At 42.6% G+C, this 26,629-nt stretch overlaps 1 protein-coding gene across 4 annotated transcripts in view; it reads right to left on the bottom strand.

The window, feature by feature from the left end:
- Nucleotides 1-486: 486 nt before the first annotated feature.
- ASB9 (ankyrin repeat and SOCS box containing 9) overlaps nucleotides 487-26,629 on the bottom strand; it is a 28,685-nt gene continuing 2,542 nt past the window's right edge. For 2 of the 4 annotated variants that reach the window (XM_020911506.2, XM_020911434.2), the window contains exons 3-8: nucleotides 20,660-20,739; nucleotides 11,704-11,811; nucleotides 8,870-9,020; nucleotides 8,020-8,154; nucleotides 6,415-6,603; nucleotides 487-1,138 (exon numbers count right to left, since the gene is read on the bottom strand). In XM_020911506.2, the coding sequence (XP_020767165.2) occupies nucleotides 1,014-1,138; nucleotides 6,415-6,603; nucleotides 8,020-8,154; nucleotides 8,870-9,020; nucleotides 11,704-11,811; nucleotides 20,660-20,739 (788 nt within the window). In that variant the 3' untranslated portion in view covers nucleotides 487-1,013. Of the gene's footprint in view, nucleotides 1,139-6,346; nucleotides 6,604-8,019; nucleotides 8,155-8,869; nucleotides 9,021-11,703; nucleotides 11,812-20,659; nucleotides 20,740-26,629 lie in introns of all 4 variants that reach the window. The other 2 variants (XM_020911581.2, XM_020911641.2) reach the window with 2 other exon arrangements.

Below are 26,629 nucleotides of genomic sequence, written 5' to 3'. Positions count from 1 at the left end.
TGTCCAATACGGTAGTCACTAGCCACTTGAGGTTATTAAACATCTAAAATGAGGCTAATGATGCTGATGAACTGGATTTTTAACTGTATTTAATTTTAACTAATTTACATTTTTCAAAAGTCACATATGGTGAGTGTAGGGTTTCTCAGCCTTGGGACTATTGACATTTGGGGCTTGATCATTCTTTGCTGTGGAGACTGTGTTGTACACTGTACAATGTTTAGCAACAGTCCTGGCCTCTAGTCACTGGCTAGGAGTACCCACCCCCTGAATTTTGCCAAATACCCTCTCTAAGGGGCAAAATCACCCCTGGTTGAGAACCAGTGGGCTAGTAGCCACTGCAATGAACAGCACAGTTCTAGAATATACCTGATATATATAGAACATTTTGGTTGAGAAAAAGAACTGCCCACTAAGGCAGTAGTGGTCTTATAATAAGAACAAGGAAGGTTTAAAAAAAAAAAAAGTAAATAAAGTCAGACATAGTCACAGAAATGTCACACTTCTTTAATCTTTTTTCCCCACAAAGTGGAGACAGAGCCAGGATAGCGATACTGGAAAATTCTGCCTCCCTCACAAATCCCCAGGTTAGCATCAGAAAACCTACGCTTGAATCTGGCTGCCTAGCCTCACTGTGGGTAACTAAACAAATTGACCTCCCCAAGTCTTAGGGGGTCACCTAGGGAAGAGGGGAGGAACAGTGCCTACCTGGTGGGGTTGCTCTGGGGACTAAATTAGACGAAGCATAAAGTGTTCTCAGCTCAGTGCTTGGCAAGGTAAGGTATGCAATACCATGGATATCTTAGCCACCCTCTTCCAGGCAGGGGAGAAGATTTTTCATACCCTCCAACCAACAGCACAAAAGAACCTAGTACAAAGAGTTACAAATAAAAATCCCACTGAAAAAAAAAATTTAGCTGAACTCTATAAACCTGACTTTACTTAAAAATCCCAGTGGTCTCAACACTCGATAACGTTTGTCTGTTGTCTGTGGCTCCATTCCCTTGACACATTTAAATGTGGAGGAGAAACCGTTTCAGCTCCTCAGGGAGGCTGAGTCCAGTGATCTTATGATGCTGCTGGATCCCAAAGCACTTCCGAATTCTAAGGCGGCATAACTGCATCAAAGAAGAGGGCCCTGGAGAAAGATGATAAGACAAGTCACACATGGGTTTCATTGATCCAAGACTTTTCCTTTCCTTCGTTGAAAGCATAAAAGATTTAACACTATTATCAAGAAATAATATGGTACTGCTTAAGACCATGTTCTGGGTTTAATAAGAGATATTTTAAGGCCATGGTCTCTCTTTTCTGGTATCTAACTGAAATCAGGCTGTTAGGTTTTGATTTAAAACAAAGAAATGTAAAGCTCGGTCTCACCAATGGAGGCTTATGGAAGCTAATTTTGAAATTACAAAGCTATGAAATCCCCAGCAATGACAAGAAAACCCATGTTTAATGGTTTTCTTGTCTTCACAGTAAAAAATATAAGTCTATATTTCTGGATGCAAATACTCTAATTTTATAATTTAGCAACTTTAAGACATTCAAATATAAGGAGCTATCTGTGAAACCTAAGTGTGATCTGAAGTCATGTTTGTTTTTATATTCTGCATTTAGAACCACCCCAGTGCTTCAGCTCATAGTGGAAAATGAACTAGCACAAACCTTGCACAGATCCAGCCAAGAGTTTACATCCTAAGATAGCAATTCTCAATGGGGCAGGGGGTGGGAGGAGTGTATTTTGCTCCCTAGGGACCCTTGGTACTGTCTGGAGACACTTTTGTTTGTCACAACTTGGGGGGTGGGCTATTAGCATCTAGAGGGTGGACAACAGGGATGCTGCTAAACATGTCCAATGTGCAGAACAGGACTGCCCCCAACTGGCCCAAAATGTAAATAGTGCTGAGCTTGGGAAACCCTATCATAGGGTAAAAGGGTGGGAAATTGTTTCCCAGCCCCAACTCCTGCACTAAATTGTAACAGGAGTTCTCTTTTGATTATTAAGAACATTTTAAAAAGCAAAGCTGTATACCCTAAAGAGGGGCTTCCCTGGTGGCTCAGTGGTAAAGAATCTGTCTGCAATGCAGGAGACCTGGGTTCGATCCCTGGGTTGGGAAGATCCCCTGGAGAAGGGGATGGCAACCCACTCCAGTATTCTTGCCTGGAGAATCCCATGGACAGAAAAGCCTAGGCGGGCTAGTCTATGGGGTCGCAAAGAGTTGGACATGACTAAGCGACTAACACTTTCACTTTCAGGGCTTTCCTGGTGGCTCAGATGGTAAAGAATCTGCCTGCAGTGCAGGAGACCTGGGTTCAATCCCTGGGTTGGGAAGATCCCCTGGAGAAGGAAATGGCAACCCACTCCAGTATTCTTGCCTGGAGAATCCCATGGACAGAGGAGCCTGGCAGGCTACAGTCCATGGGGTCGCAAAGAGTTGGACACGACTTCGCCACTAAGCATGTATGCACACCTTCAGGAATCCCATAAAGCAGTAGCCCTCACGCCAGACTCTGCGGAGCTGGGGGGATGTTGGGCCCACCCTGAGATGTTGCTTCAACGGCCATCATCAGGTGGGCTAAGCATCTGTATGCATGCATACAGGCATGCACCCCAGGTCATTGTATTGTGTGGCCAGGATTGAGAATGTAATTCAAAGGGTACAGTGGCCTGTGATTTTGATACCAAGCAGGACCCTGTGGGGCTCCTGGGCACAAAAGCCTTTCTGTGTCCCCATTTCTTGATTACAGGAAATAGGCTTCATTCAGCTTCCAGACCTTCCCTGAGTTCAAGGAGCAGGTTCAAACAGATGCTAGTTAGGGAAGGAGGGGATCCTGAGACAAGGGAGGAACAATAGTGCAGCCTTGGGCAGGGTCCTGGTCCCCCATCAAGGGATACACACAATATCTTTGAGCTGTTTTGCAGATACTGAAACCCCCACCAGGTGGGAGAAGTTAACTGCATGCTGCCCACAAGCACAGACCCCAGACCAGTTGGAACCAGAAGGTTGATGATGCTGACTCCCACTTACCTCACCACCAACCAATCAGAAGAATGTCCACAAGCTGATCACGCCCTCTTTGAACCATTACTATAAAACTCCTCACTACCCCCTCTAGGTGGGAACACAGTTTTGAAGGTAGTAGGCCACTGTGTCCCTCTTTGCCTGGCAAAGCAATAAAACTATTCTTTTCTTCTTCACCCAAAACTCTGTCTCCAAGATTCAATTCAGTGTGTTGGGCAGGGTACAAAGGCTGGATTAGACTTCAATTTCCTAGAGCATCACTGCAAGCTACAGGATAAACTGGGTTGCATACTTCTCAGGTGATGGAAAACAGGGAGAGATGGAACTAGACACATATACAAGGAAAGAAAGAAAGAAAATATTTTCAATGAGGCCCTCACCACACATTCATAAGGTCACTGTTGGAATTTAGGGCACCTTCCAGATTATGTTAAGTGTACTTAAGGCATATTATTAATGAAGGATTTCCCAGTGTACTTAAAGCACTTATTAACAAACAGCAAAAAGCATAGTGTGGGGGAACTGAACTGAACCTCATCTCACTAAAGCATGTTGAAGGACATGACTAATCACATGTGCTAGATACAATGTCAGGGACAAGTGCAGGAGATACTGATAAATGAGTACAGAGAACAAGACATCAGAGTAAGCCTGATAGAGACTTAGGCAAAGCAGGCCATTGGAGGAAACTCAGCATAACTACCAATGGAAACGGAACATCTGCTATTTACAAGTGGGATGCTGTATAACTAGAGCCTTCATTCCATATAAATAGAGCTGAAAACTCACTAGTGCTTTGTAGCCACTTGTTGGCACCTGCAAATATTCATGGGGCGTTACTTTACTCCATAATGGAATCGACTAAATCTATATTTACTGATGGGCATATTACTTTGGGGTTCCAGTTCTTTTTTTTCCTGCACCAACACTCATGATGCTTTAAGACCAAAGTGCATTCAAGGTGGCTCCTGTGGTGCTGGGGTGAGAGAGTCCCTATTAGTTGTCGTTGTGTCAGCTAATGTCAGGAAAAAACACTGCTTTAGATGCTTTGGCGAGGGAGGGGGTGGTCATATTCTCGAACATCTTTCAAATGTGTGTGTGTCTACATATATGATTTAATGACTTTAGGGGGGCCTGAGGCACTTATGCCTTTGTGGATCTCTTTCTCAATTGAAAAAAAAGATATTTTACAGCTGGTAATTTTACAACTGTGTCCATATAAGGATGAAAATAATCCAGGTTGAGTTATATTCATTTTTTTCCTTTTGATTTTAAAAGAAATTAAAACATTTCTGTGGACCCCTAAAAAGACAGTAGGCCCCACGTATTGTGCCATCTGTGCCTGCTGGAGAAATCTGCCCTGTCTAGATGTAATTTTTTAAAACCAAGAAATTGTCAAAACGTGGGCACAACTGCCCGGGGGTTACCCCACTGCTTCACATAAGGGTTTTCCATTGTTTTGTTCCTTGTTTGCGGGGGGGCCCAAGGCAGGCTATGACCCCCAAGTACCCTGGGGTGATGGGTGTAGGAGGAAGAAGGATTCAGGGGCCACTTTACAATTCTGCCCAGAACCCTAATTCTCAGCATATGGGGAGAAAATAACCACATGACATGATATCAGAATCCTCCTGGTTGGGAAGCCTGCTTCAAACTTCCACAACCTCTAAGACTCAATGAAGTCCATACTCTGGTCAAATAAATAGGTCCTCAGCTGGCTGCTCTCCACCTCCCAAGACAATTAAGACTCTAACACAACATTTTTAGCAACGATACCCCAGTAAAAATTAATTTTAAAAATAAAGTAAAAACTAAAAAATAGAATTTGTATCCACACACAAAAAAAGAATGCAATCTGAAGGGTCTCTGCTCCTTACTCCCAGCCCACCCCCAACACAGGGAAGTGCCTCCACCTCCTTGCACACTGCTCAACCCCAGTGTTTAGTTGTTTGGGTCAGAAGTGTCAGTTTTTATTTATGAAGGTATATGGGCTCAGTGTTGATTTAGTTATAACAGTAAATGTCTTCAGATTGCCATGGATCATGAAAGCAATACTGTGTAATGCTCAATGAGTTGCATTCTTACCCCCTATCTCAGAAGCCTAATGCCCAGTAGTTCACATTAGGACATACTGGGGCTTGTATAACCTCAAAGAGGCTTCTGCCACATCACTCTAAAGCATGGCTTACAAATATCATATGATATCACTTATACGTGGAATCTAAAATATGACACAAATGAACTTATCTACAAAACAGAAACAGACTCACAGACATAGAGAACAGACTTGTGTTTTCAAGGGGAAGGAGCTTGGGAGAAGGCTAGACTGGGAGTTTAGGGTTAGCAGACGCTAACTGTTATATATAGGATGGACAAACAACAAGGTCCTAGTGTAGAGCACAGGGAACTATATTCAGTATCCTGTGATAAATCACAATGGAAAAGAATATGAAAAGCAACAAATAGCTGAGTAATATTCCATGGTGTATATGTACCACAGCTTCCTCATCCATTCGTCTGCTGATGGGCATCTAGGTTGCTGGAGCCCATTATACAGAGCGAAGTAAGCCAGAAAGATAAAGACCATTACAGTATACTAACACATATATATGGAATTTAGAAAGATGGTAACGATAACTCTATATGCAAAACAGAAAAAGAGACTCAGATGTATAGAACAGACTTGCGGACTCTGGGAGAAGGCGAGGGTGGTATGTTTCAAGAGAACAGCATTGAAACATGTATATTATCTAGGGTGAAACAGATCACCAGCCCAGGTTTGGTGCATGAGACAAGTGCTCGGGCCTGGTGCACTGGGAAGACCCAGAGGGATCGGGTGGAGAGGGAGGTGGGAGGGGGGACCGGGATGGGGAATACATGTAAATCCATGGCTAATTCATTTCAATATATGACAAAAACTACTGTAATGATGTAAAGTAATTAGCCTCCAACTAATAAAAATAAATGGAAAAAAAAAAAAGAAAAGGAACAAATATATATGTATAACTGAGTCACTTTGCTATACAGCAGAAATAAACAACACTGTAAACCAAATATATTTCAATAAATTAAATTTTAAAAAATTAAGCATGTCTTAATTTTTGACAATTTAAAACAATATCTTAATTCTTTGAGAGCTGGCATACCCATGAATATTAGATCATCCAAACCAGCCTCTCTCCAACATGCCAAACAGCAGGATGGTTGTTTATTATGCAGCCAATACTGTACCTTTAATACTAAATTATCTCAGCTCCCCACATTTGGGGAAGGGAGAGCGTGATCTGTTTAATAGAATGCAAAGTCAGAACTTGGTTAAGTACCTGCCTCCTGCTAGAGCCCATGAGAGTCTATACAGATTAGGGCTTAGATTCAGGCAAAGGAGAAGCACCTTCTCTCTGCAAGAGCTGCCTCAGGGGGCTCTCTGGAGGCACCAGTTCCAAGGGTCGTTTGCCTTCAGCATTCCTGGCCTGGGTGTCTGCTCCAAAGTCCAGGAGCAGGCTGACCAGCTCCCCACTGGATGCCCTGGCCACTGCATGAAGAGGGGAGTCCAGCCCCCGGCCCTGGTTCACATTCACTCCTAAACAGTCAGGAGAACAACAGAGTCAGTCAAGCCGCAGAGCGCAAGCACCCCCTTCTAAAAGTGCTGTGCCTCCACAGTGGGCATGGCAGTTCTCCAAGTCATCAGGAGATGACTTGATTCCATTTAATAATATGGGGAAAAGGCCACTTGACAACATGAGTAAAGGTATGACATGAGCCATATGGCAGATGAGGTTGAAAAACCTCACCTTTGAGCATCATACATAGCTGTGATGGATTAAGGAAAAACACTGGCAGTGTGAAAGCTGCACATTCATTATTACTGGAGCCCAAATATTAGCCGGCACAGACCGGAAGTGAGGCTAGATGGCAAAATCTCACCGATGGCAATTTGCCACACTCACACGCCCAGAAACTGTGATGAAGTTTAAACTGGAGACTTGAGACCATGTGAACTGGTCTGTGAAGAGCAATCCATTATGACGACATTGCCTAGACTGGGGTGGCCAATCCTAAGATCACAGGGCAGGTGGCAAAGTCATCCTCTTTGGGGATCAGGTGGATTCCTAGGACCATCCCCACCCAATTCTATCCCTACACTAGACACTGGCTCCCACTGGGATGTGTGGGGACATACAGCTTTGTCTGAGCTGCTGTCTCTCTAGAAAAATGGGAACCTATGTCCAGTCAACAAATGTTAACTGAATTGTTCTTGTATTGTTCTTAGCTTTTTGAGGGATGCCAGATCTGACCCTTTCCTGACTAGGAGCTTAAAAGCCATCTAAAACAAGAGAAGAGAGAGAGAGAAGGCGAGAGAAAACCAACCTTCTCCTGGTTCGTGGTAATGGCTGCCAATTGAGTAGAAGGCAATGAGAACAATAAACCTTCAGCAGAGGGAAAGATTGCCTGATTTTTAAAGATAACCAAGACTCAAATAACTTAAAACGTTTAAAGGGGGTATTCCAAGTGTTGAAGGGGTTGGACAATAGCAGGAAATGAAAAAGAATGGTGGGACATGGGCCTTTTCAAAAATACAACATCTACAATGGACTAAAACTGAGGCCAGTATATTTCCAAATCAAAGAGAACTGCTGAACGTGGCCTAAAATTCAAAGGCCCAGTCCTAACCCAGCAGCTGTGGGAGTTATGCTGAAACTAGTGATATCAATGGCCAGAGGGAGGGAGGCAGAGGAAAGGGAGGAGAAACTAATAATCACTGAGGACCATCCTGGGAGCAGGGACATCATCGTCATCATGATTCTTATTACAAGTAAGAGAACTCAAATTGAAACAGTATCAAATAATTCCCCAGGGGAACACAGTCACGATGAACTCTGATCTTGTCCAACCCCACTGCCCACACTTTTTCCTCTGCTACAACAGCAAGAGCTTTCAAATACCTTGAATGTACTTTTCATTTACTCTCCTTGTTCTGTTGTGCTTTTGGTTTTACCTGACTCCAGAAGTTTCCTGACGCAGGCCACCTGCAGGTTTTCACAAGCCAAATATAATGGTGTGCCCAGGTGGCAGATGTTTTGGTCAATGTCGCCCCCGTGAGCCACAAGAGACTCAATGCACTCCACGTGGCCTGAAGTCCAAAGTGGAAGAAGACAGTTACAGCACTAATTCTCACAGCTAGGGAAACACCACCTTGCCCATATTCTGTGCGTTGAAAATTTCCAATGACTTAACTAGGGACCAAAAGCTATGTTCTTTACTTAGAATAGCAAATGATCTTCAACACCATCACTAGTTAACGGGGTGTTCCATAAGACACCATCTGGAGCTCTGGGTGGAACTCCACTTGAGTTTATTAGCCACGGTAGGCAACAAGCAACCATCCACCTTTTTTAGTTGTTTGTGGCTTTGTAATCTGAGCTCAGAAATCGAAGTGAGAGTTGGGAAGAGGTGTGGAAGAGGGACAAGGTGGGCCTTAAGAAGACAGCACAGACAGTGGGCCATGGAACAGGGAAGGAAACTTACAACCTCACCAAAAGCAGGCCCTGGGAGAAACAGCCCACGGTGGGCACTGGAGAGGCTTAAGAGACGGTGCCAAATCCAACATGAGTGGGGCCCTGTGTGGCCAACTAGGTTTGGTGAAAGCAGAATCATTCTTCCTTGGTCTAGAATGTCATACTGAAACACTGCTCCTTTGCATTTATCTTGTTATACCATTTTAGTTCTGTGTGGATCCCAGGATCCCACATGGAGAACGAGTGCTTTGTATACCTCCTTTTCCCTCTTCAATCGTAAGATGTCCCTTGAAGGAGTGGGTGGAAAACTTCAATTCTCAATAGATTTACCTCTCTTAGCAGCTTCGTGGATGGGGGATGCCAGGTCACTCGCAGGGTGGGGACTGGCTCCATATTGCAGAAGCAAATTCACACACTCATGGCTGCCGCTGACACAAGCATTAAACAAGGGAGTGTGCCAGTCCACAGTGACACCATTCACCTGTAAGGAAAAACTCCGAGATGAAGGCAGGCAGTGAAGTACCCTGGATTCTATGGTAAGCGCCACCATTTTCAAGCTGTTTTCTCGCTTATCAGAGCCTTAAATTCCACAGCTACAAGATGGAGACAGAAAAGAACAAATGCCAAAAAGCTGTTGTGAAAAACTGAATGAGGTATGGGCTGTCGGGCCCCAAGAATGTTTCTGAATATTTTGTCTCCTCCATGCCCTCCCCCAGGAACATGAACTTGGACACTAGTTAGGATAAACTGAAGAGGTCACAAACTACTCACCTTATTTTAAACACTCTATACTAGACCCATCCCACACCAATCCAATTTCCGCACAGCAGTTAGAGTAACCTCTTAAAATTGTGAATATATATATATATATTTAACTTTAAGATGCCCCAGGTGCAAACCTGAAGGAGACACTCACTCCCAGGATCACAAAAGTGCAGCACAACCTGAGAGGGGCAGCTCCCTCACGTTTGCACCCTCAGGCTCCTCTTTTGCCTCTGCTTAGTCCTGGCCCTGTTTCCAAGTTCAGGGTAAGTTTTCTTAGCCTGAGGATATACTTATAAACCTGTGGATATACTTATCATGGCTCTCGGCTGCCCTCAGGACAAAGTCCATTTTCTTGGCATGGACAGCAAGCTTGCTTTGCTCTGACCCCTGTCCCCTGCTCTACCCTGCTGCTATAAGGAATGATTTGAAATCACACAAAATGCCCCCACTTTCACTTCAAGGCTTTTGCGTTTCTCGTTCCCAGTGGGTAGGAAGCTCATCATTTTCCCCAACCCACCAATGAGCTGAGTACTCCAACAGGTCCTGTAGATTTCAACTGTGATGTCACTTCCTGCAGGAAGCATCTTTTCACTCCCTCTCTCCATCAGAAATAAACAGGTTAGGAACATTTTTACATGTTGCCAACAATTCTCTTACTATTAATACTTATTATATTTTGGTAGCATGCGGTAGCAAAAAATGGCCACAGACTCTGGGCCCAGGATGCACATTCCTTTGTAATGTGGCTCTGCGACTCCTCCCATCACAAGACAGAGACTATTTTTTCAATCCTGGAATCTGGGCTTGTCCACATGAATCACTTTTTGGTCAATGGGACAGTTAACAAGCGTGATGCAAGCAAAGAGCTCCCCCTTTTTGCTGCTCTCGGAATCCCTGCTACAATGTGAACAGGCCCAGGCTGCCTGCTAAAGGATGAGAGACCACAGGGAGATTTTCTTTCTCCCCAGACCTCCCAGCGGCCCCAGCCACAGTCACCATGAAGCAGTCTGTTACAGCCCACCTCTCGGCTAACCCCAAATGCCTCTGTAAGCCCAGCTGAGGCTAGCCAAAGCAGGCCAGACCAGAAGAGCTGTCCACACAACACAAGGAACTGTGAGATAAAGAAATGGCTACTGTCTAAAGTCATTAAGTCAGGTGGTTTGTTACACAGCAGAAACTGATGGATAAAAACAGTGTATTGTAATTGCCTGCTGTGGCTGAGATATTACGCATTCACCAAACACTCCCTCTCTCCCGGGCACACAGCCATACACTTTCCCACCTTCCTGGCAGTTAGACATGGCCTGAACTCTGGCCAATGGGATGTGAGCAAAAGTGACATATGTCACTGCCAAGACTGGCCTTTGAAAAGTCTCCATTCACAATCCTTCATGTCTTTTCCTCTTCCAGCCATCTGGAACAGAGCACACATGGGAGCCACTTGTTGAAGGCAGAGGAGCAACAGGATGAAAGGAGCCTGTGTCCTTGAATGACCCTTGGAAAACAGCCACCCAACCGGCAATACCCACATAGGAGTCTAAGTTGAACAAGAAATAAACTTTTATTCTATGAGGTTACTGAGATTTCAGAGTTTATCTACTGAAGCATTTAGTGTTACATTCAGCCATTTACCTGTTTATCTGGTTACCTCCTCACTTAGTTTAGAAGTTCCTGAAAATCTTTATTTAGAGTTAGGCACATAATAAATGTTCAGTACAGACTGGTTGAGAAAAGATGAGCAATCTATATAGAATCTTCTGATCACATTTTCCCATCACTTTTGAGCAAGAGGGGACTTAGTTAATGGAAGAAATACTGGTCCCTACTTTCAAATTCAATGATTTTGTAACTTCCTTCTCTGTAATCTCATTATGTCACCCTGATTCCCATTCTCCAAATAACCACATGCCTTACCCCTCTCAATCCTCCCAGTTCCACAAAATATGCTACATAACTTTTTTGCTATTTTCCCCATTATTTTTCATATATATACTCTAAAACTCACAGGCTAAGTAGCTTGTCCAAATTTCCAATGTTAGTAAATGGTAGCGATGGTCTGGGACCATTATTCAGGTCTTACGGAGCCAAATGTTGTATATTTTTTAGAATATGTCACTACCTTCCAGCCATAGGAGTGAAGGCAGAAATGTAACAGCTATTTATTAGTAGTGACAGCTAAAGAAAATGATATAGGCTCAGACCATGACTTTCTAGCTAAAAATGCAGTATTTCATCTACCGCTAAAGTAAATAAGCTTGATGGACACAATACTTTTGGGGGAAAAAACCCTCTTCATATTTCAAAACAGGCTAATCAAAAATGCTGGAAAGTATTTAGAAGGGATAGAAACAGTCATTTTTCAGTAGTGGTGTCTAAGACATGTTTTGAGCTGTGCTCACCTGAGCTCCGTGCCTCAATAACATGTTTGCACAGGAAGGATGACCTCCAAGACAGGCTTCATGGAGTGGAGACACACGATCTGCCGTGATGACGTTCACCGGCCACCCCTGGAGGAGGGGAAATGGGCAGAGTAAGGAGTGCAGTGTAACAGTTCTGTAGGGCTCAGCCATGAATCCACGATTCTTTTAAAAGTTAACCTGGCTCACCTATGTGTTCAGCCACTCAGTTGTGTCTGACTCTTTGTGACCCTGTGGACTGTAGCCCACCAGGCTCCTCTGTCCACGGAATTCTCCCAGGCAAGAATACTGGAGTGGGTTGCCATTTCCTTCTCCAGAGGATCTTCCTGACCCAGGGATCAAACCTGCATCTCCTGCATTGACAGGAGGGTTCTTTACCACTGAGCCACCAGGGAAGCCGATATATATTCTTATGACTGCAGATTCATAAAAGAGTCCCTGACCCAGGTAAATTGTGTCTAGATTCCTGCCCCATAGACACTGTGAATACATGTCTGTTACATTAAGCCACTAATTTGGAGGATAATATGTTACACAGCAAAACATGACTAAGACAGTCCAAAGCATTAGGTGAACCTCTATCGACAGAGAGGCAAAGGGACAATTACATTCTCACTCTAGTAGCCTAGAGCTAAAGAAGCAAGGAAGCGTCTAGAAAGGTTGTGGGGTTCTTCAACCTCTTGCAAAGTGTGCTCTCCAGGATATGGATCCTGAACCTAATCCAAGCAGAACATCAAAAGAACTCAAGGAGAGCCTTCACAGACCCCCTGATCTTGGAATATATAATCTATTCCTAACAGGAAGAAATCAGGTACAATAAAAGTTCTTTTCCTTAGCATATGTCAATTAACAGCATGGACAGTTTAATCAACATCTTGGTAATACTGGGTTAGATTAAAAAGTTCATTTGGGTTTTTCCATAAGATGTTACAGAAAAACCCAAATGAACTTTTTGGTCAACTCAATATATTACACCTTTTCTTCCCAGAATGCATGCAGGCTAAGTTGCTGCAGTCAAGTCTGACTCTGTGTGACCCTATGGACTGTAGTCTACCAGGCTCCTCTGTCCATGGGATTCTCCAGGCAAGAATACTGGAGTAGACTGCCATGCTCTTCTCCAAGGGAATCTTCCCAACCCAGGGATCGAAGCCAGGTCCCCTGCACTGCAGGCAGATTCTTTACCATCTGAGCCACTAGGGAAGCTCAGAATAAATAAATTTTTTTGGAATAAATTTGCCTAAAATCATTCCATTAAATTATCTCACTCACCATCATCCCTAACACACACTCTTCTACTTTCGTGGGCATTTTTGTCAGCCCCTAGTCATGCTGTCCTTTGGGCTGTTATCCTCTGACTGGTTGATATATCCCATCACTCTGGATATACGCTTGAGTTCACAGGATCTCAAACCCAGAGATTTTTTTTTTAAGGTGGGTCTAGGAAGGCATTCTAGGAGACTCAAAATAATCTGCTTGTAAATGAGAAATTTGAAAATCCATTTCAGCACTTTGCCATACCAGCTCTGCTGTTTGCAGGGAGGGACAGGGCTGTTTCTTCCCTTCTTTCACAACCTCAAATCCCATCTGTATTCAACAAATGCTCACTGACACCCTGACTTGAGAAAAATTTGGATTGTAGCATTTATTCCCTTCACAAGCACTGCCCATGGACTTCATGGTGTAGCGTCTTTTGTCTTATTACTGCCATTATTATTTTATTACAGGCATTCCTCTCAAAGATCTGTTCTCAAAGCCATTTTCCCCACTCTCAGTGCTCTATGTTCGTCCAGGCTCTTCCCCACACACTGGTAGAATACACAGGAAATTCACAGCAAAATGTTAACTGCATTTTTCCCTGTGCTACAGATCATGAGATGAAAGAAGACTATTCTTTAAAGGAATTCTTTATTAAGAGTTCTTCTATTACAAATGTACTCGTATAGCCACTACTGCCATTTCAAAATCATTTAGGTGCTTATACATAAATCCAGGTAAATGAAAAAACAAAAAACCAATTATTTACACTCCAAAAATGTTCACCACTCATTACATATTCACATTACAAAGAAGTTCCTTTAAATTAAGCTTCCCCGTGCAAACTGAGGACTGTATTTACAATTCATCACAGATATGCAATTTTGACTTTAAATGAACTGTGGCAGTTTGTCTGAAATACTGTCAAGTCTGAATCATATACTATTTAAGGTAATTTTTAACCCATTACTTCAGAGAGGATCCAGTCTACAGAGGGTTCTTAGTTAGAAAAAAATGGATTGAAGAGCTGACATCTAATTTTTCTATCATCAACTGTCTGTCCCCTAATCTCAGCATATAGTCAGAAGCTCTGATGATTCCATGGGACTGTGCAATATCAGGGAAGCTACGGGTGACATAGTGCTTAGTGCCTGGCAACTTTCTGTCCCAGCTCCAAATCATACGCCTACCCAGACTGAACCAATCGACCACAAGAAGGTTAGACTTTATCGTTTATCCTGTCCACAGTTATCGCTTCCTTCTCTACACTCAGCAGAAAGGAAGATCACAGACCTCCATCTCATGTTCATCCAAACACATCACTTCCTCCCTACTTCACCAAGGAGGTCAAAACCATTTGATGTGAGAGCTTCCTACATTACCCTCCTCTCCACCCCTAACATCTCTTAATATTTCTCCAGTCTTCTTTTCTCCCATTGCTCCTTTCTCTGTGGGAGAAATATATGAGCTCAGTCCAATAGCCCATGACCTCACCTGGTCCTCCCACCACCCCCATGACTTTCTCTCATCTACCTTCTCACATGCGTTCCCCTGCTCTCTCCTCTTAAGGTACACTTTCTTTTTGCTTTCAAAGCTCCCAGCCCTCAGTCCTGAGCCTCTGAGAAGCATCCATTCAATGCTCTTCATCCCTTCACTGGCCCCCCCTTTTTTTCCAAAAATAGTCTACCCCCATTACCTCTACTTTTATACCTTCTCTCATTTTCTACCAACAGAATCCTGCTGATCTGGCTTTTAAAGACCACCAGTGACTTTCAGAATCCAGTATGCCTTGCTCTGTTCCCCACCTCCTTCCACCTCTGAATTTGCAACATATTCATCCTGACCTCATGGAACCTGTGCCCTGGCTTCTAAAACAGACTTCTACCTGAAATTATCTCCAGTCTCTGATTGCCATTTTTTCTGTCTCTTTCACTAACTCCGTTCTTCTCCTCCTTACATCTCCTAATGTAGGTATTTCCTCAAGGATTTGCCCCCAAATCCTTTTCTTTTCTCTCAATACCCTCTATATATTACATATTGCTTTCAAATCTAAATCTCCAGCCCCAGTACACATTCCTAATTCCCTGCTAAGACATAATCACCCAGAGACCCAGCTCATGACACAAATTTAGCCTTTGCCAACCAAACTCTCCTGAAAAGAGCTCCTTTTCTGCCAGACCTGATTCTCTGAATGGTGCCACTATCTTCATTTCAAACCTAGGACTGAAATCTCAGACAGAGGATAGCAGAATGATTCCCAAGTTCAAATGCTGGCACCATCACCTAATTAGTAGTGTGACCTTGGGCCAGCTACTTTTCTCTCAAAGCCTCAATTTCCATCTGTAAAATGGGGACAATTTCACCTACCCTACCAGGTTGGTTATGAAGACTTAAAAAATGATGTATGCAAAGTGTTTAGCACTCAGTAATTTCCAGGCAGTTAATAGATGAGATTTCTTTTAATTCTTTATCACTGAGCCTTGAATCAGCTGCTACACCTTTACCAGCTGAGCCACAGGGAAGCCCAAGAATACTGGAGTGGGTAGCCTATCCCTTCTCCAGCAGATCTTCCCGACCCAGGAATTGAATCGGGGTCTCCTGCATTGCAGGCAGATTCTTTACCAAATGAGCTATCAGGAAAGCCTGCTACATCCTATAGGTCTGATATTTCAGAATGCCCAGGATCTTTCCTAGTATCCACCCTGATAGTGACTTAATCCTTTAAAGACTGCATGGAGCAGCATAAAGAGTTTTCATTCAAGAAACAAAAATAGAGCTGCCATATGACCCATCAATCCCACTTCTGGGCATACACACCAAGGAAACAAGATCTGAAAGAGACACGTGCACCCCAATGTTCATTGCAGCACTGCTTATAATAGCCAGGACATGGAAGCAACCTAGATGCCCATCAGCAGACGAATGGATGAGGAAGCTGTGGTACATATACACCATGGAATATTACTCAGCCATTAAAAAGAATTCATTTGAATCAGTTCTAATGAGATGGATGAAACTGGAGCCCATTATACAGAGTGAAGTAAGCCAGAAAGATAAAGACCATTACAGTATACTAACGCATATATATGGAATTTAGAAAGATGGTAACGATAACCCTATATGCAAAACAGAAAAAGAGACACAGATGTACAGAACAGACTTTTGGACTCTGTGGGAGAAGGCGAGGGTGGGATGTTTCAAGAGAACAGCATCGAAACATGTATATTATCTATAGTGAAACAGATCACCAGCCCAGGTTGGATGCATGAGACAAGTGCTCGGGCCTGGTGCACTGGGAAGACCCAGAGGGATTGGGTAGAGAGGGAGGTGGGAGGGAGGATCGGGATGGGGAATACATGTAAATCCATGGCTGATTCATGTCAATGTATGACAAGACCCATGTGCTATTGTAAAGTAATTAGCCTCCAACTAATAAACATAAATGAAAAAAATAAAAATAAAAAAATAAAATAAAATACAAAACAAAAACAAACAAACAAACAAAAAGAAACAAAAAAGTCAGTCCTCATCCAGTGCATGCAGTGGAACTTTACTGGGAAGGTTTATAGGGCTGTGCATTTAATCTTCAGGGGAGCTTTAAAAAAAAGTCCTGATACCCAAGCTGCATCCCACAGAAACTGCAATATAACCAAAGGTAGCTGAATCCAGGCACTGGTATTTTTAAGATTTCCCATGCAACCCCAGCCCAAAGGGATGCTAATATGAACCATTAAATTAAGGTCACAGAGTGTCCAAGGTTGCCTTAATTGCTTTATGCTGGCCTAACAAATTGCTTTTTAAAAAATAAATTACTATTGAAGTGTAACAGATACAAAGAAAGGTTCATAAATCCTTAGTGTAAACCTCAGTGAATTATCACAAAGACAATCTAACTATATAACCACTATACAGGTAAAGGAAAAAAAAATTACCAGAAACCCACATACATCCTACCCAAATTACATCCACAAAGGCATTCAGAATAATGGCTTCTAGCATCATAGTTTTCCTTGGTTTTGAATGCTTTATTAATTGAAGCATGAAGTATAGTATTTTTGTATGTGTGCTCAGCTACTTTGTTTAACATCTGTTTTTCAAACTCATTCATTCATGCATTTTCATTGGTGCATAGCGTTGTATAGTAGAGTAATATACCAAAATATATTTATCCACTTACTTTTGATGGACACTTAGGTTGTTTTCAAGGTTTTTTTTTTCTGTTATGAATAAGGCTGTTTCTTTAGTGGCTCAGACAGTAAAGAATTTGCCTGCAGTGCAGGAGACCTGGTTCAATTCCTGGGTCAGGAAGATCCCTTGGAGAAGGGAATGGCAACCCACTCCAGCATTCTTGCCTGGAAAATTCCATGGACAGAGGAGCCTGGCAGGCTACAGTCCATGGGGTCGCAAAGAGTCAGACACAACTGAGCAACTAACACTTTCATTTTCACTTAGGTTTTTTTCAAGGGTATTTTTTTTTTTTTTTTTTTTTTTTTTTTTGCTGTTAGGAATAAGGCTTCTATGAATATACCTATACATGTTTTTTGATGAACTCATGTATACATATCTGTTGCATATAAACATAGAAATGAAAGTGTTTGGTTGTAGGGTATAGATATTTGTAGCTTTAGTAGATATTCCTTAATAGTTCCCAAATTGGTTTGCACAAATTTACATTCCCACCAGCAATGTATGAGAGTTCCAGTTGCTCCACATTCTTGCTGACACTTGGTATTATCTGTCTTTCCAAATTTAACCCTTCTAGTGGGAGGAGTGAGTAACATAATTTATTTGTAATTTGAATTACACATTTACTAATTTTACTAATAAGCACAATTTGATATATTTATTGAACACTTGGATATCTTTCTATAAATTGCCAGTCCGAGTTTCTTGCTCATTTTTCTGTTGTCAGTCTTTTATGTATTGATTTTAGGCTAGGAATAAGAGTTCTTAGTCATAGATAGAGAGATAGATATCTCAAATATTTTGTCATGTATGTCTTGCCTTATTGCTTTTACAATGCTGCCTTTGATGAACAAGTCCTTAACTTTAATGAAATCCAACCTATCAATGTTTTTGTTCCTTTCCACATACTATTTCTCTTTCATGTCAAATGCCTTCTTCCCTCTTTCTCTACTGGCAAAATGGCCTTTTTAAAAAAATTCCTCAACATAGTGATTCTACAGGAGCTTAAAAAATACCAATGCATGAAGCCTGGCCTAGGCTAAATCAGAATATCTAGAGTGAAAGCCAGTTGTCGTGTTCTTTTTAAATCTCACATTATTTTAATGTGAAGTCATGGTAAAGAATAATTAGTTACAGATTCAGTTTCTCCCTTCTTGGACCAAGTGAGAATTATTTTTTATAATTTTCTTTTCTTTTTGTTATAGACATTTGAATGTTTGGTCTTATATCCCTTACTAAAGTTTGTTTGTTTAGTTTAGCAGCAGTATTTTCCAGTAGTTTTTGATTATCTGAAGTGCTATGTAGATTGTAATAACAAAATAGGTACTCTTCATTTGTGAAGAGTAACTAGAGCAGGTACATAATGTTACCTCAGTTAATTCTCTCAAACTCATATATAAGGTAACGTAAAAGACTGAATTTGGGGTCTCAATTCTTCACTCTCCCCTAACAGTGTAATATAGTCACACCCTTGTCATGACCTCATAGTTGACAAAATGTACTTCCTTATCCTTGACTTTGGACTTGGCCATCTGACTTGCTCTGACTAATGGGATGTTAGCAGATGTAACATAAGCAGATTGGAAGTTTTCTCTCGTGGTTGGGCTTGCCCTGCTATGCTACCACCTTCTGCCACAGGGCGAAAATTCCTCAGGTAGTCACTGGTTAAACAAGGATGGGAAATGAGTGCAGGAGAGCTGTACCCAACCCGCAGCTTGAAGCCAAGATCAGGGCAGATCAGCTGATCCAAAGTCTTACCGGCAAGAAATAAATGTTTATTGTATTTTGCTACTGAGTTTGGGCTTTTTTCTTACACAGCAAGACCTGACTAATACTGGAGGTATTAGTCTGGAGGTAGGTATTGGAATGCTCAGGAGCTTCTCAGGTGGTATAGTAGTAAAGAATCCACCTGCCAATGCAGGAGATGCAAGAGACATGGGTTTGATCCCTGGGTCAGGAAGATCCCCTGGAGAAGGAAATGGCAATGCACTCCAGTATTCTTGCCTGGAAAATTCCATAGACAGAGGAGCCTGGCAGGCTACAGTCCATGGGGTCACAAAGAGTTGGACATGACTGACAACTCAGCACACACACACACACACACACACACACACCTTCATTTAGCTAGAGTTATGTGCTACTATCTATATTTCTATTTATAAGAGGCTGCTGCTACCATAAACAGCTTAAGATAGTGACTCAGAGTAGTCTGAAATTTATCTTTAAAAATTGTCTTCTTATAGGAGGATTTCTTAGTCTAGATAGTTCTGTGAAATTGGAATTTTTCAAAGCACATTTATTAATATTTCCAGAATTAACACCTGAAATTTATCATGTCCTTCAATTGTGAATCTAGACCATAAACCACAGTAGTAATAGGACATCACTGAGAGGAATCACAGATATTTTTAATTGCACTGATTATTGCAGATAATCAATAAAGTAGCTCAAAATATACATTCATCCTACTTAGAAAGTATGGTAATAATTAGAATTGCCACTAAATCTTCTTACTGAATGTGTTAATAAAGAAGTTCATATAGTACTATGTTACACATTTGTTTAGTAGGGTTCCTCTATAATGTGTTTTATGCATTTAAGACATTAGTCTGAGAAGAGGTCCTTAGATTTTGCCAGACTATCAAAGGGGTCCATGAAAGGGCCAAGAGCTCCTAACTTACAAGGTCTATATTGTCTCTTCAGAGGACAAACACTATGAACAAAAATTTTATTGGAATTTTGAATGGTGATTGAAACTACTTTCTTAAAAGCACCTTTGCTTAAGTTTCAAATAATTTCAAACCACCAAAATTCCAATTAATGTGTACTTGAAAGTATCACATCGAAGGAGCAGAGAAACTAATATCAAACTGGCAGAGCCATTTTCACTGGAGATTCAATAGAACTGAAATTTTCTTTGATATTTTAAGATGACATATTTTAAAAGACATTTTCAAGCATTTATTTTATGTGAAGGATCTTCAACCTCAGCACTACTGATACTGGGGGCTGGATAACTGTTTAATGGGGAGAGTCATCGTGTGCACTGTCAGATGTTTAATAACTTTCTTGGTCTCCAGCTACTAGATGCCAACATCACCCCAACCCCATTCCCACTCCTGCTCCCAGTTATGACAACCAAAAATGTCTTCAGCCAATGTCAAATGTCCCCATTTGGGGCAAAACTGCCCCAATTGAAAACCACTGCTTTAGATGATAATTTTCCAGGATACAGTCTATGGAATAAAGTGAGAGCAACTTGAATGCACTAATTTGCTCACTATTCATTCAATAGATACTACAGAATCTACTTTGTGCATAAAATTGTACTAAACTCTAGTATTATGCCAGCCTCCAAATAAAGGAAGACAGGATTCATCTCATTCTGCTAAACAGGAAATTTACATCCTAAGATCAGACTATGACTTCTTTTCGTCAGTGTGGTAAGCAGAAGAACTTGCCTAATAGTCATCATTTTTTTCCCCCAAAAGTTACCTACCTGGTTGATGAGGCTCCTCAAAGAAAGCAGACGTCCATGAATGGCTGCTTCATGCACAGGAGACCAATCAGATACAATATCTGTATGGAAAGGGAGGAAGAGGTTGGTTACGTCCCACTATTGTGCTTTAGAGCCAGAGGCTTATCCTTGCCCGTCAATAAGAGCCTAACTGGTCTTACTGGAGGGAAACATTGGAGTCAAGCAACCAACTCCCTTCATCAGGCCTTTAGCATTTCTCCCCTCTATGGATGTTTCTTGAATACAGCTTATTTGAAATGTCTAGCTAGCTAAAGCAATAACTAGAGTCTGCTTTCAAACTGAAGACAAAGAGGTGGACTGGGATGACAGATTACTGTACTTCGATTTACACACTGGTTTCAAAGGCAAATGATCCATTTAGTTAAATGAGAGCTTCACTAATTAGCAGCATTAGTGCATTAAACTGTGTTTGCCAGCCTAGTTTCCTGCATGAAATACAAACTCTGGCACCTCAGCAAACAGTGTCATATACTAATAGTAGTAATCATGTCATTACAGACGCCATTAGGCTTGGAATCAAATCTAAACAAAATCCTATCTATTTAGAGATTACCTCCTGTCCCAATATCAAGCACAAATCAGACTTCACTCTGACCTTGCAAGAGGGATGTGATTTACCCACAAAGGCAGTGTGCCATTGTGATTAAGAGAAATCTGTGAATTCAGACCCACTTGACTTCTTCTGAGCTGTGGGTCTCTGGAGCAGAACCTAGCTTCAGTTCTCTTCTCTGTAAAGTCAGGACAGCAATATACTTACCTATGGCTCAACTTCTATTAGCTACTATTATTATCCCACCCTAACACTAATTAGAGGGTATTGATTATACCCCACAGTCACTGCTATTTAAAATAGCATGGACCACTGCTGGTCCAGTGGTTATGAATTCACTTTCCCATACATGGGGTACAGGTTCAGTCCCTGGTCGAGGAGCTAACATCCCACATGCCTCGTGGTCAAAAAACCAAAACATAAAAACAGAAGCAATATTGTAACAAATTCAATAAAGACTTTAAAAATGGTCCACATCAGAAAAAAAAATCTTTAAAAAAAATAGCAAATGTATTCTCTAACCATATGCAAAGAATATACTTTCTTAGGAAAGAAGTCTGTAAAATGCACCTCAACACATTAAATGCTTCCCCCTCTTTCTCATCAACTGAATGTGCCCTGAATTTGGCATAGACCTGAATTTTTCTCATCTCCAGCTGCATCTGGTTTTCAGAACAAAGGCAGGAAGTCAGAACATGAGGCGGCTAGTCTGCGCTTGCCGCAGCTCAGGCTCTGCCTGATTGAGTAAGCACACTACAACACACCAACGAGGCAGGATGGTCTGATATCAGTCATGCTTCGTGACTGAACTGGTATCTCCTCAAAGTCCGAAGACCTGGAGAAGCAAGGCAGTTTACTAAAGCCTGGCCAATGCCAGCACATCAAGGAGGCGGCTGGAACACTTTGGACCTAACATGTGTTGGCTGACATGGGCCTGCCACCTGGAGCTATCAGTGTCCCGGAAAATCTGTCCCAGTGAGCACATTACCATTCTTCCGGATGGATTGATGAGGCTCTTAACAGAGAAGAGCATGCTGAATGAGCCCGCCTCCACACCGTCCATCCAAGGCTTCCCTTCTGGGCTCATCACCATGCCCGAGGTACCTTCAGGGAAATGACTTTTCCTAACTTCTAAAAATTTATACTCAGTAGAAAATTAGAGTCCTTGCATCATTCTCTGAGAGTCCTAATGCTCTCAGGAGAAATACTACTGCTTCCAGGGCTTGGCGACTGCAGTGCAGACAGCAGACAGGGAAAGACTGACCCCCAAGTTAGAAGTAAAAGGACAACTCATTCTACCTTCATTCAAAGGCAAAATACCATCCATACAAACTGTTGAGTGAGAAGAGCCACAAGCTGAGAAAGATTTCAAAAATCAGTTGGATCACCATGTTTGTGAGGATTAAGCCATTTTTTTCCTTCCAAGTTCTCAGCTGTTAAGAAATATCACTGCCACACTCCTCAACCTTTCTTAAAACTACCTCAGATAATCAGAGTTGACAGCCAGACAGGTAATTTGGGTCCTAAACTGTAACTCTGTTTAGATTTCATAAAAGTGATGCAATTATCTTATCAAGTGTAGACCAAAATGGGCTTTACTTTGTTTGCATTCATCATGGAAGCAGACTCCTTTTACTTAGGGTAAATAAAGAATTATGTACTTGAAGAAGTACATAAAAAAAGAAAAATAAAAAAGTACATTAAAAAAAAGACTACCTGAGGTTTTGCACCCATACATTAGGACATAGTATTATTGGGTTGGCCATAAACTTTGTTCTGGTTTTCCCATACGTCACAAAAAAGACAAAACGAACTTTTTGGCCAACCCAATATTTACAAAGTGGAGACTATCTATGTCTTCAAGAAGCACAGAGTATTGTCCAGCTTTAATGATTTATCACTCACATATACCCCTTTCAAATATATAATTCAGTGGTTTTCAGTAGATTTCAGAGTTGTACATCTATCATCACAATCAACTTTATAACATTTTCAGTATCCCAAAAAGAAACCCCTTGCCCATCAGCAATCACTTCCCTCATCTCCACCTCCCCCAACCCCTCGCAACCATTGACCTACTTTCTGTCTCTATGGAGTTGTTTTTTTTTTGGGGGGGGGGGCGGACTTTCCACACAAATGGAATCATACAATCTGTGGTCCTTTGTGACTGGCTTATTTCACCAAGTATAATGTTTCAAGGTCCATCCACATTGGAGTATGTATCAGCACTTCATCCTTTTTTATGGCCAAATAATATTTGTATAGATAGATCAAAAAGCTCATAGACATTTATCTTGTTTCCACTTCTTGGCTGTTATCAATAATTCTGCTCTAAACATTCATGTACCAATTTTTGAGTGGATATATGTTTTCAATTCTCTTGGGTAGACACCCAGGAATGGAATTGCTATATAATATGGTAACCCAGTGTTTAGCCTTTTGAGAAACTGCCAGACTACTTTCCAAAGCAGCTGCACCACGCTATATTACCAGCAGCAATACATGAGACTTCCCTTCCTAAGTTAAAGTCCTTTCAGACTATGATTTGGTGAATCTACCAGAGCATTCCAGTACTCCAGGCCGGAAGAAAACCTTAGGTTCTTGTATAGCCAAAGGTCACCTCAAACATATACAAAGACTTGAGCCTCAGCTGGTCCCTCAACACTTGATTATCTACAGACTTAAAACTGTGAAAGGCTGACATTTTTCTAGCATTGAGAGCATGGACTTCATGCATAGTTCATTTAGCAAATGCTATAATTTGAAACATGGATTGGTCTAACACTCTCTTTAGCTCTTGAAAACACTGATGAGATATCCAGGAGATGTTTCCAGAGCCCACATCACAAGCAGGCAATGAGCTACAAGCTCAACACATGAGCAATTAAAGCCCAAAGCAGCTTTGCCCGCCTTCCTGCTGACAACTGGAAAAGAGTAGAATAAGCAGGAAAGGGGACTATTCCTGCCAGAACATGGATGCTGCTCACAGGAGGTGGCTATGGATGGAGGGAAAATTCAAAGTCACATTCCCTTTTCCACTGACCCCTGGAAACTCAAGGGCTATTATATCTATATAACACATCATACAAGCGCTCGGTACATATTAAGAATTTTTCCCTAGTACTTTATCAGCTAAGAACTGTTGGTTTTACTGCCAAGAAATAGAAGCCAAATGGGGTCACTGGCGATGCCACAGATTCACTAGTGTAGCTCGTGGTTGACATGAGGCAAGAGCTCTCCTCATGAAACAATGCCACAAGTCCTCCAATTAGTGCTATTCAACTTACCTTTCTTTTAAATTGAGTCTCCATCAAACCCTGCAGCACATTAGGAAAGCTGCCATTTCATCTTTATTGCCATTTCTGGAATGATTTTTTAAATTTCCATTATTCACAAGAGATTGAAAATGTACTAATTAGTACATCCTGAAAAGAGCTATTATTCATGAAGCTCTGAAAGCCCACAATGAATGCTGGGAGTAGTATCCACCGTTCCTCCTGGGAAACATTTTGCAAGGGCAAGGCAGGGGAGAGAGGCTGCGTTGCTCAGAGACAGTGGGAGCACAAGCCTTCAGTCTTCTGATGGTGATGGGGTAGGTTCAGTGGTGAGTACCAACGCTGGAGAGGATCTGGGTGTTGTGTTTACAGTGGCTGTGGACCTTGGTTAGATGGCAGGACAAATGGGAGAAAGAAACAGAGGCTCACGGTCGCAAAGAGACAAACACAAAGGCCCAACAAGGCAACTCTTGGGCACATCAGTCCTGTCTACCGCAATTCTTTCTCCCTGTTCCATCACCCTGCCTCTCCTGTCTGGGTCTCTGTCTCCGGTTGCCTCCTCCATAGAGACCTCACCCCCTCAACCCATCCTGTGTGATCAGGCAGGTTTCCCCCAGAAAAACTGCCCCTGCTGAGGTGGCCCGACAGCTAAAAATCCACCCTAAGAGAACGAGTCCTCCCTCACCCCTTCTAGCCTCTGGTGTTGGCTGTCCGTCTTTGTGGTTTCTTGGCTCTTCAGGTGCGTCTTTACAATCTCCGCCTCTGTCGTCACAAGCCTTCATCCCTCTCTGCCTCCTCTGCTCTTCTTCCATGGACCAGTCATTGGATGTGGCGCCCTCCTGCTCCACTGTGACCGGGCCTTAATGGATTGCACCTGCAATGACTGTTTCTAATCAGGTCACATCCTGAGGTCCAGGGGCTGAAGACTTTAGCTTATGTTTTTTGCGGGGACACAACGTGATCAATAACAAGGTATTTTCAGGGGGAAAAGAAAGACATTCTATTCCCACTCCTGGGACAGAAGAGTCAAGAATTCTATCTCTATAAATACTTTGTTGCCATCTGCATACCCTTTCCTCCCTTCCTCCAGAGGAGGCAGCCAAGAAAAGCCTGCTAGTGCAGGTGGGAGCAGCAGAGCTCCCCAAAGCTAACCACACCTCACTGACCTCTGTCCTGGTCCAGTGCCAGGGGATTCGCTTCACCTGAGTTGAGTTTCTCATCAAGGCCTGGAAACAACATTCTGAGTGTTTCACATTCCACACTTCACCAAGGTCAAGGCTTCCGAAGCATAAATAAATGCAATCCGGCTATCAGTGAAATTCTGCCCAAGGGGCAGGGCTGATGCACAGTAGGGAGAGCGAGCCTCCACTTGGGTAAGGGCTGGGAGAAAGTCTGGGAGGGCTTCCTGAGGGCAGTGGCTTCGAAAATGCAGTAGTCTGTGGGTCATTTGTAGAGGAGTTGGGTAAGCAGAGGGGCCCTGGCGCCCACCCTTGTGACTTCCGCTTCTTGGAAAACTCTTCCTTTAGTCCCTGTGAAATGACAGCATCTGAGTCTCTTCCTGCTTCTCTGTCCAATTTTACTGGTTCTCCGTCCTCAAATGGAAGTCTGTCCCAGGGCTCCATCCTTGGCTCTCAGCCATCAGCTATCAGACAATGTCTCCTTCTCCAGAATTTCAGCCCAGCCCCTCTGCAGAACAGCCTGAGGCCTGATTCCCAACCTGAATTCACTGCCCAGCCTCTGTCCCGCACCTTCATGCTGAGCCCTGGGCATGGCCATTGGCACATTCCCGTTCAAACACAAGTCCTCCTCCCTATCTCACTCTGATCCCCAAGCCGGCTCCCCTTCCCGACTTCTCTCTCATCGAGCCCTCTGAGTTGACATTACCCTAGGCTTTGAAAACACTGCAGTTCTGGCCACCTTCTCTCCTTTGTGCTGTGCTTAGTCGCTCCATCATGTCCGACTCTTTGCAACCTCATGGACTGTAGCCCGCCAGGCTCCTCTGTCCATGGGATTCTCCAGGCCAGAATACTGGAATGGGCTGCCATGCCCTCCTCCAGGGGATCTTCCCAATTTGGGGATTGAACCCAGGTCTCCCGCATTGCAGGT

Source organism: Odocoileus virginianus, unplaced genomic scaffold, assembly GCF_023699985.2.
Source record: "Odocoileus virginianus isolate 20LAN1187 ecotype Illinois unplaced genomic scaffold, Ovbor_1.2 Unplaced_Scaffold_6, whole genome shotgun sequence".
Lineage (NCBI taxonomy): Eukaryota > Metazoa > Chordata > Mammalia > Artiodactyla > Cervidae > Odocoileus > Odocoileus virginianus.
This window is presented reverse-complemented; position numbering and strand designations above follow the sequence as displayed.